Here is a 13,313-nt window from a genome sequence, read left to right on the forward strand (position 1 = left end):
TAATTCTGAGATACCAAAATGGCCCATCCTTCATATTATGGGTTTACCAAAGTACCCAAAACTTTATAACCAGTGGGCCAGGCAATAAGTAAAAACATCTCTTTCATTTGGGCTTCATTTTTTTTGTTTGTTTGTTTTTGAAGACATTTTATGATCCCTTCTTGGCTTCTGTTCTGTAGTTCTCCTGAAAAGCTGTTCCCTCTGATCAAGTTAATTTTCTGCTGTAAAAGTACAAGATAATAACTAAAATGTGTGGTTTAGGGGGAAAAAAGTAGCTTCTCCCTTAAAATTTTCAAGGTTTTCTATGCAATTGTTATAGCTTGTTTATTTTATTGAAATAGTAATTCTCAAAAGTTTGAGAAACTTAAAAAAGCTACTGCTAATTGGAAAAAAAAGAAAACATAGTATTTTTTTAATTTTTTTTTGTTGTTGTTTTTTTTAGTAGTTTTAGTATTAGATTTTAACTATGGTTCCTTCATCAACTAATAATGAAATAATGAGAACTCCAGTCCTGTTTGTGTAATAACTCAACCCGAACTGAGTCTCACAAGTCTTTTTCTCAGATATACTAAAAATATTTCAATAACATTTTTACTGGATTTCCAGTCACATACTTGTTTCTGTAAATTGAACCACCACAGACAGCAAGAAAGCTGTTGAAATGTTTTTAACTATTCCAGACACTCCGAAGATATGATGTGAAAAAAAAATAGCTTTTTTTCTTTTAGTATGGCAGGTTATTTATTCAAATGTATTGAAGCAAATTTGTATACAGGGGGAAATTGGGAATTATTATTTCTCTTGACCATCGTTTCCTTTCTCTTTTATTTTAGAAAAAAGAAATCCACACAACGAAAAAGGTTAGTAACTTCATTAAATGACTTTTTCTTTCCTTTTTCAGATGTTTAGAATACAGACCTTTTTTTTCCTTTTAAAAAATAATTTTGCACATACACAGCAGCAAAGCCCCTTGCATCTGCATAAACCTTGTATTTTTATATAAGTTATAAGGGAAGGGCAACAATTCAGCAAAAGATAAAACACTGTTGGGGTTAAGTTGAAATATAAGCTGTTATGTAGAACCTTACTATCTTTACAGGTTTCTCGGACTTTCTGAACTATATACCTGCTTGTACGTACATGATTGTGAGCTATTCTTTGCTTTTACCCTTCCTCTCCTCCCCATTCATGGGGAAAAGTGATCATAGATGCCTGTGATGGAAGGAAGGAGGGTTTAATAAACACAGAAACCGAGAAAAGGGAAATGGTCATGGGCTGTCCGTTTGCCTTCTTGTCTGGCCAAATACCAGTGATTTCTTAGTTATTTAAGATTTATTCAAGATAAATTCACTAAAAGTAATAGGGAGACTGGAGCTCATGGTTTTGGCTATCTTTGTAAGTTTTTTTACATGAAACAGGAAAATATTTTTCATAGGTTATTTTAGAGATTGGGTTGTTCAGTTCTCTGTGGCAAGGATGAGCTGGGTACTTCAGATACATGCAACCCTTTGCTTGGAGGAGCCCAGTGTGTTGACCTAGATCTATAAGGTTCACTGTGCTCTTCCACGCAAGGACAAATCTGCTGTTCCTCATATGCCGCTTTGGCTTGTGCATAAAGGTTGATAAATAGTGGAGAGGAGTTTGAAGTTAGCTGTCCTTTTCAGCCCTCTGTGCCTCCTTCCACCCCATCTGCCTGTTCCAAGAAGGAATACCTGACTTGTTTTGCATAAACCTAGTAGAAGTAGCAGACCCTGAAACATTCAAAAGCCTCTGAAATCATCCAAAGTTAATTGTACTTCTGCAAAGTACTTTACAACGTTCTGTCTCCAATTCAGTGAGGACCATATGCTATTGATGCCTTGAAGTCTCCAGATACTGCACAAGTGTAATCCTGCATATTAAATTGCTTCACAGAAATTTGCTCTTGAGATAGTTAAGGCATAGTTGCTTTAGATGTCTTGAACATTCTGGATACGAATGCAATAAGGTGTAGGATTTCTTTAATCAGAATACAGGCTGGTAAGTGGAAAAAATGCAAATTATGGCTAGAGCATCTCCCTTAGTGACACCACATCTTTTGCTAATACCTCAGCCTCTCTTTCAATACAGTAAACTGCTAAATCTGAATGATGGTGATGAGTGAAATATTCCAAAAGCACTCTCTATTAATCTACTTTTGCTCCCACTAGGTTTAGGGAAGTTTTAATATCAACTTCAGGTAGGGACATTGAGTGCTTTTGAAACGCCACTTTTTTAAAGTAGACTCTTTCAAGTAGGAATTCTACAAACATTCACAAAAACAACACCTGGTACCTCAAGAACTCAATTTTAATTGGAGCCAGTGGGACCAGTCACTGAACAAACTACTACAGAGTAAGAATAAATATTTAAATACAGAAAACTGTAAAACTACACTTTCCACTTAAATAGCTCAAAAAACCCACACTCTGCCTTTAGTCCATTTGGTTGGGAATCTGGAAAGTTTAATTTTTGTGATGGTGCAGTCAGCCTTGGCCGGAGGAATGCAGGAAGTGGATTTCAGGTTGTTCAATTATGTGTGAAGCTAAAGGTAAGTGCAGCACTGGAAGGTTTGGTGTGAAGATGTGCTTGGAAAGCTGGAAGAAGATGAAATAATAATTAGGGTATTCACGGGTTTGTGAATCAATTTCGTAGCATTTGTGTGATAATGTAATTGAAACTTTCTAGAGGTGGATGTCCATATCCTTTCTTAATCCAGCTATCCAATGTTGATATTCTGTGAAGCACTTGTGAAGTATAAAAAAAAATTAAAGAATTTTCATCTCCATCCATCAAGTGGGAAGTCAGTATTGCTGGTAATCACATAGGCATTTTCAGTACGTGTGCTTGGCTTTGTGCCAGATGATAAAGTTTTGTAAATTCAACAGTATATTTTCCCTGGAGCTTCAGAGATCTGATAAGGCGAAAAAAGAATAAAAATGGACATTTATATCTTCTATATATCAACTGAATTCTAGAAGTATTGGATTATTTGCTATTCTTTCTATTTCCCAAACTCACTCAGATGTCTGACTGGAGTTATTGCATGTTTTTGTGTGTCTTAAACCTTCTGTTTTGTTGAGCAGACCTTTATTTTGTCTTGCCCAAGTCATACACAATTTTCAGAGCATACAGAACTGTGTTTTTTGTGTGACTCAGAGTCGCTGAGTAACGCAGTTTCCTCTTTTTGCTGTCTTTGTAAATCCTGGGAACTATTTAGATTGCTGCCTTGCATGGTTGTGATAACACCTACTTTAAGGATGATCTGGCAAAAACCAACATTCCTGTCTAAAGAGATTTTGCTGTTAATCAGCTGCTAACTTGACTGCCAGTCAGACTTTCAGGCTACTGAAAACATTTTCAAAAGTTGCATCTTGCATTTTGCTAGTTAATATTTTGTAATTCTTACTGTATCCTGTTGTATGATGAATAATAATGCATAACTCAGCTCTTCATAAAATTTTCGTTGAACAATGACTCAGTCGTACTTACATTTTCCATATCCTTCTAATATCTGATGTGAGTCCCTGGTTTTTCGTACTTTATTACTGGAAAAGACAGAGCACTTTCAAAAGTGTTGTGTGGATTTTTGTTTTGGTTTGGTTTTAAAAAGCACTGCGTACTAGTTTTCTTTATGTGCACACAAAATGCATCTTTTTCAGGAAGGCTGCAGTATGTTGTTACCTTTGTTGGTTCCTAATGGAAGCTAGTGCCTCAATTTGTTGCTTCATTAGGCTAGAATTGTTGCTGTATCGTGTCTGGCTTTGTATTTTGAAGTACATGGACTGCTTGCTGCAAAAAGCAGCACTCACTGGCTAGCACTTGAGACTAGTAGAGTTTCATTTTCCACTTTTAGTGCACACCCAGGCTTGAAGCTAAACAATTCTTTGAAAAATTGTTGAGCTGTTTACAGTGGCAATAAAGATACTGCTAATTCTTAGAGCACCTGCTAATAATGTACTGTAGCATTCCAGATATAAACAGAGAATTTGACATGCATTTAATTTCTCTTACTCTGTGCCCAAAGAATTTTTAAAAGGAGAAGACTGGTAGGGAAAGGAGGTCTTAACATAGACTTAAAAAGTCAGATGTATTCTAAGCTTGAGAAAGATAGCAGTAATGAAATGGAATGAAAGAATTAGACAAATGACTTCATGTGGTTTTCACTTATAAATAAGCTTGATTTGCACTGCTGACCTTAACAATTCTTTTTACTCTGTTAGCTTGCATTATTCTGAAGCTTTAAAAAGTGTGAAGATCTGAGTAATAGCTCTGTTGTGGGTTGTTAGGGCGATATTTTGAGAAAGGAATGGGAAAGGAGTTTTATGTTTTTAATTTACTCCCTTTCCCCTAACCTGCCTTAAAGTTTCAGTGGAGAAATATAAATTAATGGGAAAAAATGAGTTAGGTCAAGTATAGTTGTACTACCTAAACTTAGGACTAATAGTTGTAGTTCTGTCAGAAATAGTCCCACCAGCCAAATCATCCAGCGTATTTATGCTACTTGTTCGTAGTTTGCTATGTATAAACTGGAAATGTGGGAGAAAAGGGTACCTGAAACCATCTAGACCTGCTGTGCTTCTAAGAGTTAAGTAGAGATTGCATTTTAAGTTACTAAATCTGTGTATTATTTTTATACATATGGCCTATAAATGGACAGGAGGGGCCTTTTTTTTTCTGTCTATACCATCATGGCATTGAAGTAGCACAGAATACAGGGCTCCTGTGTTGTTTTGGTCTGATTTTGCTGGGCATTCTATAGAGGGGCATTAAAGATGCCCTATGAAAGAGTCTATCTGCTTGCCACCTGTCTGTGCAATGGTGTTATGTGCATGGCGGTGCAATAGAGGTTATCAGTAGGGTCGATGGCTCGGCTGCTGGTTTGATTTCTTCAATTGTTTTTCTCCTTTTTCCTCCTCTTTCATCTTCCCCCATATATAGTAGTGAGGAGGGTTAATGCGCTGATGGAGGACAGACCCGTGAATCATTTCTGTTTCTGTGTGGGCAGAAGAGTTAGTGGAAGAAAGGATTTCTTTCACAGCTGGCACTGAGATTTTGTTTCCTTTGTTCCTTCTTATGTTTCTAACTTCAAGTTCGCTTTTTTTTTTTTTTTTTCCAGTAATGTTTGAAAGTGTGTTTTCACCAACACAGTCTGGGAAAACTGAATGCCTTTTAATTAAGAACTTTTTTTTACAGACAGTCCTATCAGTAGACTACCCTGTAGGCCATTAGTGGCTGTTCCATCACATTGCATCTTGTTAAATTCACAGCCTAGTAATCTGGAGCTCATTTGTTTAAAAAAAAAAAAAAAAAAAAAAATTACACTCAGCATCTGACAAAAACAATATGACAACATCTCAGTACTGGCTCCCTGAAAAGACTACCAAATATCTTTAATTTATATTTTTCTTCTAGCTTAACTAGATATTACTGATATTTTTTCATGTCTTTTCTTCTTCTTGTCTCAGGGGATTGCCATACCCATTATACAGGTTGTTGAGCTACAAGCAAATGAGAGTTCAATCTCTTTTTGTCTTAGGCTTCCATTATTTGTAGTTGGCTTCATAGTTCTGTTATCTAGTAAATTTTCCTCCTTGTGTTAGTCCTGTTTTCTTTCTGTTTCTTTGATATATTGTTCACCTTCCGAGTCATAACCTTTCCAAATGACTTGTTGAAACACCAGCTGTAATTTAGTCTCTGGTGTATAGGTTCCCTGATCATATTTAAAAAATAAAAAAAAAAAAAAAAAAGTTGAGATATGACTTAATTGCTATGATGTTTGCACATTGCCAGCATGAAAGCAGAGTTACCTATTCAGAATGTGCAACCCACAGGTTTCATTTATTAAATTTCCGTGTAACACCATTCTCCTATAAATGCATGCATAAGATACGAGAAGAAATGTTTCTCTTTTTTTTCCACATTTAGCAATTTGCTTGAGTTATAGAAAAGTCTGTGCTCTGCTTTGTGTATTTGCTCGTTTGGAAACCTTCTGTAGTTTATAGAGACACTAGTGATTTGTTCCTTAGCCTCCCTGTGGAGTTTGTTCCATATTACAATCTAATTCCATGTCCGTGTCGTGCACTCCTGAGTTGTTAATTTGTACATTTCGATGCAGTTTGTTTCATCGTGTTTTTGTAATCCAAACTGAGTGTAACGAGCTATGTGCTTTGGGGACCCAGCCTTGCCTTGCCAATTAGAACAAGTGGTTACTGAGAGAGAGCATGTTTTAAATAAAACATGGCACCTCTGCGTGGGACCAGCAGCCTCTGGGGAATAAGGAAATCTGTTTAACTCTTTCTCTCTGAGAAGAAAGGTCAGTATCAGTGAGCACATTTGAGAAGCGTTCAACTCATTCCTTTGAGAAGTGTAATCCAGATTCATGTTTCATCTCACAAATAAAATTTAGTTTGTCACTGGAGACATGTTACGCAGTACAGCTCGCAGAGTATTTAGAAATGCACAAGGACAGCTGTCAAGTTTCTTGCTTGTTTTCTAGGATTCTAATCACTAATGCCACGAGCAAATTGTAGAGAACTACCAGCGAACCTTTCTGTTTCCCCTTGTACTGCTACCCAACAGGCTGCGATAGGGCAGTAAGAGAGCCAGGTGGCAAAAGAGCTAGTTTCAAAACGTATTATACAAGTGAAGGAATCTAGAAACAACACTTATACATAACCCTTGTACACTTATTTAGTGAGGTGACCATGAGGAAAGGCTCGCTGTTCTGCCATTCTGAGGTAGCTGGGAACGGGTACAGCTATGACCATCAATCCTAATCTTTGGGACTGTTGCAGAAGTTATCCAGCACTCTGCTGTTCTTTATACAAAGCTCCTGATGAACTCAAGCAAGACACAACAAAGATTTTAGAAGTTAACTTTATTTTTTAATACTCTTTCGTACTTTCCACCCAAACATTTTTGTTGCTCTCTCTTCACTTGAACTTGCACATCCTATGCACTTGTGCACCTTGGAAGGGAAGAAGCTACTCTCCACCAACAACCTTCAGCTAAGGACGCTGGAAAATAATTTAGGTGAGCAGTCATGGTGATGGACTAAGACAACATTTTAACAGCTGTTGCATACACAAGCAAGGCAAGACCAAGAAAAACATCCCTCGTAAAAACCTTCTAGCTCAGCAGCTAGGTGCAAAGGAAGTACAGCTGTTTGCTAAGGTGATTTAAGCTGTTAGGTAAGCAGATGTACAGAACAAATGTGATCTGGATAACAGAATAATATGTAACTGACTTTTCAATTATCTATTTTATATGAAAAGAACACGATCTAGCAGCTAGACAGCTAGATAGGAACTTGAGACCTGATTTCATTTTCCACAGTAAATAAGCGTTGCTTTCTGATAGACAAGTCTCTTTTTTGTCTTCCACTTCTGTGCCTCTGTTCCTCATTAGTTAGTGAAAGGTGACAATATTTCACTGCTTCACTGGAATGTTTGTGAAGATCAAATAGATGTGATATTCAGTACAGTAGCAGTGGTCAACTAAGGAGTTGAGATAAATCTAGAGCTTCATCTTGGGAAGCAAAAATTCATTTTGAGGAACAATATCTGTATTTTCCTCTTCCAAATCAGCTTGAAGTAAGCATACCATTAGCATATATTAGCTTAAATTGCAAAATGGATGCCTTCAAAGATAGCCAAGCCCCTCCGGCTGATTAAATTGCACAAACTGGTAATAGAAGCTTTATCCTTTATCTCTACAAAAGGCAGATCCATGCGCCATCCCCAACTCTGAGTGTTAGTGATAATGCAGGAAATTAGTGTAACATAACTCAGTGTCAGATCTTATGGAGAAAGGCAATTTGTTTTCACAAAATCTGCAATTAAATTGATTTTGTCTATTTATGCTTTCATAGCCACATACAAGCCCTAGGACGCATGTCCAAGTACTCCAGGTGAGATGACCTGTGCACAACGTGGAGAGAAAGGAGTTTTAGCTATTGAGCCCTCGCTATAAGCTGATTTTTGACTTGCCTTTTATACTCTCAAGGTGTGGAGGCTGTGTGGAACCATTTGCTTCATTATTTTGTTCTAACCCTTAGAAGTCTTAGGCAAAATTCCGGAATTTCAGTTCTCTTCTGTACCTTCTATAGATGTTCTATGGCTGCTGCTCTGTTCTTCTTGACATTTTATCTTTAGTTCAGTACTTTTCTGTATTTGAATGCAATCACATTGCACTGTTGCAATTAATGCATACCTTTTTTTTTTTAACCCTTTTAAAGCTGTTTGTTCTAGGGCTTGCAAATGTTCCATTCATTCTTTATTCATACTGGTCTTCATATATCTGGTATAAACCTTGTATGTCCTCACAGAGTTAGTCACCAGAGGGCAAACTGCTCATGCAGTTATACATACAGAATACAGCTATAACCTTTAATTTCTCTGATGTGTTGTCTATGCATGAGTTGCCATCTAATTAATGCTATATGTAAAGTGAAAAGCATAATGACTGCCTTCTTCAGAGATACAGAAGTTAGTATTTTACATTGAACAAGAATTTTTATGGTAGCATTCAAACTGCTGAACCTGAATTGAAAAGCTTGAGGAGAAAAAAATCCCTCTTTAGGTTAAAAAAAAAAAAAAAGAAAAAAATCACTGGTCACATAAATATAATCTATTAGTCAAGAAGAATAATAAGGTGCACATGCATTTAAGGTGCACGTAAATATAAAACTAAAACATCCTTCCTGTTTTAAAGATCTAACAGTTTAAGCAGAGCTGTGAGCTGTAGGATATATATGGCTGTTGAAAGTTTGTTGTGATGCAAGAGTTCCCATCTTACAGCTTTGAATTTTGTGATCAGTAAGAGAAGTGGAGGATCCCTCAATTCTCCTATTTTTGTATTTGACTGTTGTTGACCCCTTTCAAAGTGCTGCTTAGGAAACTCGTGTTCTCAGCGGGAGATGGTGTATCCTGCCAGCTAACCTGACCCAGTGTGGCATTTGTATATACGGAAATAGGAAAATACAGAAACAATAAGAGGAGGACTATTGCTCTTACTCTCTGCATATCATGATGACCACTCACCATACCAGCTATCTCACCAATTTCAAGTTTAGAAATAGTTTACAGGGCATGTTAAGCTTATTTAGCACTAGGCTCATTGCCCTCAAGTTGTAATGGAACTTCTTAAAATTGTATTGATTGTCATCCTGTCTAGTGTTTTACTGATAATCTAAAAAAAATATTCTGCTCTTCACCAGTTGTTTCTGATAATTAATGTCTGGGGAAAACTGCATAGCCTTGTCTGACAATGCAGCTGATAGGTCATTTTGTATATGGCTACATGCTTATGCATTTGTATATATGACTAGGTGCAAATATATACACATAAACATATACCTATACACACAAATAATACTTGCGCACAGGTGTTTGTGTACAAATACACATACTAGGTTTGAGCACTTAAGATTTAGGAAATAACAAGACAGGTTATGTTCCCCTAATTAATCCAATCTGTGTGTATGCATTACAACTATTTTTAAATTATGCTAAAAGGATTGAAGAGTACAAGAAAGCATAAGATTACTGGCCTGATCTCCTCATTTAAATCACAGGTCATCCAGGTAAGATCTGTTTGCTGAAAATGTCTAAATATCTCCTTTAAACAAATATCCTGTCCTGCTGTGAAGATATTGGTAGTTCTGCATACACAATAGGCATTAATATTTCTAATGATGAACATTCCTCACTATTAAGTAAGAAATATGATGCACATTGTAATTTTAACACTACTAGGAGGTTTCCACAGAGTTGTACACTCATTATTTAGTATGATATACTGAATAGGAAGCAAAGTAAACTATTGTCTTACTCTTTTTCTTCTTAGTATGACATTTGTACATTGGCCTAAATGGTGAGCTATTAATTTCTTCAAAGAACTCATTAACCCTCTAGTGTTTCAGGAAGATAAGTTACTTACCACTTCTCTGAGTAATTTAACACTTCTCTGAGTCAAGGTGGTGATACTCTTGTTCAATATACATACATCAGAATCAAAAGCATGAATGTCCAACATCCAGAGATTCTGGATATTCCCTTTGAGAAGCATGGAGATTGTAGCCCCTTCCTAGTCTCCCTCCTTTAAGGTATATAATTTTATGGTGCTTTAAGCATTGAAAGTACAGATATCACTTCCAGCCTCAAGGGAACTAGAAGGGTACAGAATAGTTCTGCTCGTGAAGACCCAAGAATGTCTATTTGAACATCCTTTGACTAAGTATGGGTTGGAGGCACTTAGAAAAGCCAAGTAGCAATTTTGTGGCAGAGGTGGTGGTTGGAATCTGATTCTCTGATCGCTCTTCAGAACTTTCTTTGGGGTTAAGACTATGTCCAGAGTCTAGCAGAAAAAAAAAAAAAACACTTTGCTTTCTGGAAAGTTCTGATTTCATGGTTTGAACTGCCTTCATTCCTTCATTTTATCAAGTAAGAGAGCTAAAGGTCTTGAGTGTACAAAAGTCATTAGCTACGATATTTCCTGATTACTGTCTACTTGACTATTTAAACTTAGCAAAGAACATTGCCAACTGAAAACAAACAAACAAAAACAAAAAAACAAACAAAAAAAGCGCCATACTACCACCTTTTAGATGGTGTCTGTGGAGGTAAATTTCAGTTTCTGGTTCTTTTCCAGCCTGAAAATGAAATATACTTGTGCTTTCTACCACCGTGTTTTAGTTGGGCTTAGTAAAGTTTTATGGCTTTTAATAGAGAAGCTTTAGTTCACCTTTGTTGACACGTCCTGCCCAGCAATATGTGAAGAAATAGGAAGTTGATCTCAGTATAGGTGAGTGCACTGTTTCACGATGACATTTTCTGTGTTTCAGCAGTCTGTGCATCACTTCAAGTCTTCAGTGGAGCTGCCTTCCACTGAAGAGCTTTGAGCAGCGATTTATAAGCTACATTTTGACGTTGTTGGCTCATTTTTACTTATTTTTTTTGTATGAGACTCACTAGTGTCTAGAGAAAACTGTGATAGATGTTAAATAATCCTAGAAATGTAGAGGAATGGATGTTTACATTTATCTTGTTGACAAAGGTAAGATAATATTTAGAAATACTCCAATATTAGTCATTATTCAGTATTTTTGTTAGTGTAGCTATTTTAAAGTAGTTTTCAGTTATATGATAATGAAAGATGTAAGATAATAGTAGTTGTGGGGTTTTTTTTGATAATCACTATGTGAAATTCACAGCTGATGCATGACTGCTAGTGAAAGGTAATGAGATGGGTTCCAGTATGGATAACTTTTTTTTTTTTTTAATTGGGTTCTTGAATCCATGAACAACTAAGCTGATGCAAAGGTTGTCTCTGAATCCAAAATCAAGATGGCTAATGTTATTTTTCAAATCAATATATCTGGTAGCTGTGGGTAGCAGTGGGTCACTGGTGCATTCTGGTCTTTCAGTTCTTTTTTTTTTTTTTTTTCCTTTACCCCTCCAAAAGGCTCTTGTTGGGTGCCAGGGCAAAATACGTAGGAGTATTCATCAAATAGATTTAGAAATTTAAAGTTGCTGGAAGCTTTTGTAACAGAACCAGTGTTTTTTTTGTTGGTTTTTTTTTTTTTTTTTTTTTTTTGGTGGTAACCAAAAGAGCTTTTTTCGATGTAAAGGTCAGATTTCATGTTCTTGTTCCCACTTGAGCTCTTTTTGACAGAATGAAAGCTATTTTGCTCTTGATTTATAAGATATTTACTGTGAGTTAGTACTGCATAAACATCTGATGTTGTGAGCAGCTCCGTGTTCTGCTGACCGTGCCCTAGTAAATAGCGAAAGGGATTTTAAGATATTTATTGTGGCCTCTTCTGTAGGTAGCGTAGCAAAGTACAGAGTGTCCATTTACAGGAGAACAAAAATAATAGTTTTGTTTTTAATGTGAAACCGTTTTCTTTTCCAATAGCAAGTTGCAATGACTAACTCCCTGCAGAGAGAGAATGAATAGTCAGTTGTGATTCTCTCCATACACACACCTGAGCCTGGGAAATTAAATCATGCCTTAACCTACAGGGAAGGAAAATTTACAACACACTCCCTTTGACTTACGAAGAAGCTCTCAGCTGTACTTGAGACTTTATCTCTTTCTAGTGAACTTCAGGAAAAGACAAAGTATTGAGCCATATGTAATGTTATGGTGGCTTGTTCAGTAGTTACGCTTGCAAAGGCATTCAAATGAGTCTACGTGTTTAAAAGAGAAAAAGTAGACAACCTTACTGGTCTGAGGACACAGTTTGTATAAACTCCCATTGAAGAAGATTTCTGTGAAGAACAGTTTGTAACCCTTTCTGCACCCCCAGTAAAATTGATTAGAAATCATTTAAGAACGTGTTTTGTAAAGGTTTGATTGCAAAGAAAACTTTGAAACCATCCTAGAGGTTTAAAGATTTCAGCATATTTACCTAAATAAATGTGTGCATGAGGGTGGCATTTCAAGGCTTGCTTTATCAAGCAGAAGTCTTGCATCTTTAGACTACACTTGATTAATACAAGGTTAAATCCTCTTCTTTATATTGCTTTAAAATACTATTCTTCAGTGTGTAGAAAAACTTAGAAGTTCCTCACTCATTTCTCTTCCCTACAGTGTTGTTCAATAAGGGTCAGGAATAAAAATCTGTTAATTTGGACCTTTTTTCTTTCTTTTTTGGTGTGTGTCTACCTATTTAGTGGGGAAATAAACTAAAATCAGTATTTATTTAAAGATGTACTCTGTAATAACATCTATACAATAGATGTTCTCTGTTTTTATATGCATATATTCTCTCTAGATGTGCCCTGTGTTATATCTAAGTGCTCTGAAGTGACTTTTTTCCCCTGAATCTTATGTTGATTCTCTCCTGTTACGAAATTACTTTACTTTTTAGAATTTTATGTTGACTCATCACATTCCTAATCAAAATAGTACTTCAGAAATGGAAATACCTTAGTGATGAGCCTATCCCCACAAATGTTCTTTAGAAGCAACTGACTTCTACCTGTTAGGTGCTACAAAAGGAGCAAATGAGGCATGAAGTTACAGAAGTCACCAGCTAAGCTGTATGGAAATAGAAAACAATCTTGTCGTAGTAAACTCTTCTGGAGGTATAGAAAAAGTATTTTATTAGTTTTGGTTTGTGTCATTACTTTAATGGCAAATGTGAAATTCTGAAATAGTTAAAATGAAAAGAAAATTAGCTTTCTGGCTTCCTTGCTTTCGTGTGTGAATGGGGGTGTTGGGAAGCAATATCCTGGAGGATGTGGCACTCGGAGCTGTCATTTTTAGTAACAGGCAGTACACACAAA

General features: G+C 36.3%; 1 protein-coding gene across 1 annotated transcript in view; it reads left to right on the plus strand.

Moving 5' to 3' along the window:
* ZFAND3 (zinc finger AN1-type containing 3) overlaps positions 1 to 13,313 on the plus strand; it is a 134,859-nt gene that overhangs the window by 34,115 nt on the left and 87,431 nt on the right. Inside the window, exon 3 of the mRNA XM_082757946.1 lies at positions 834 to 860. Coding sequence (XP_082614072.1) covers positions 834 to 860 — 27 coding nt within the window. The remainder of the gene's footprint in view (positions 1 to 833; positions 861 to 13,313) is intronic.

Source organism: Aythya marila, assembly GCF_965140915.1.
Source record: "Aythya marila genome assembly, chromosome: 3".
Lineage (NCBI taxonomy): Eukaryota > Metazoa > Chordata > Aves > Anseriformes > Anatidae > Aythya > Aythya marila.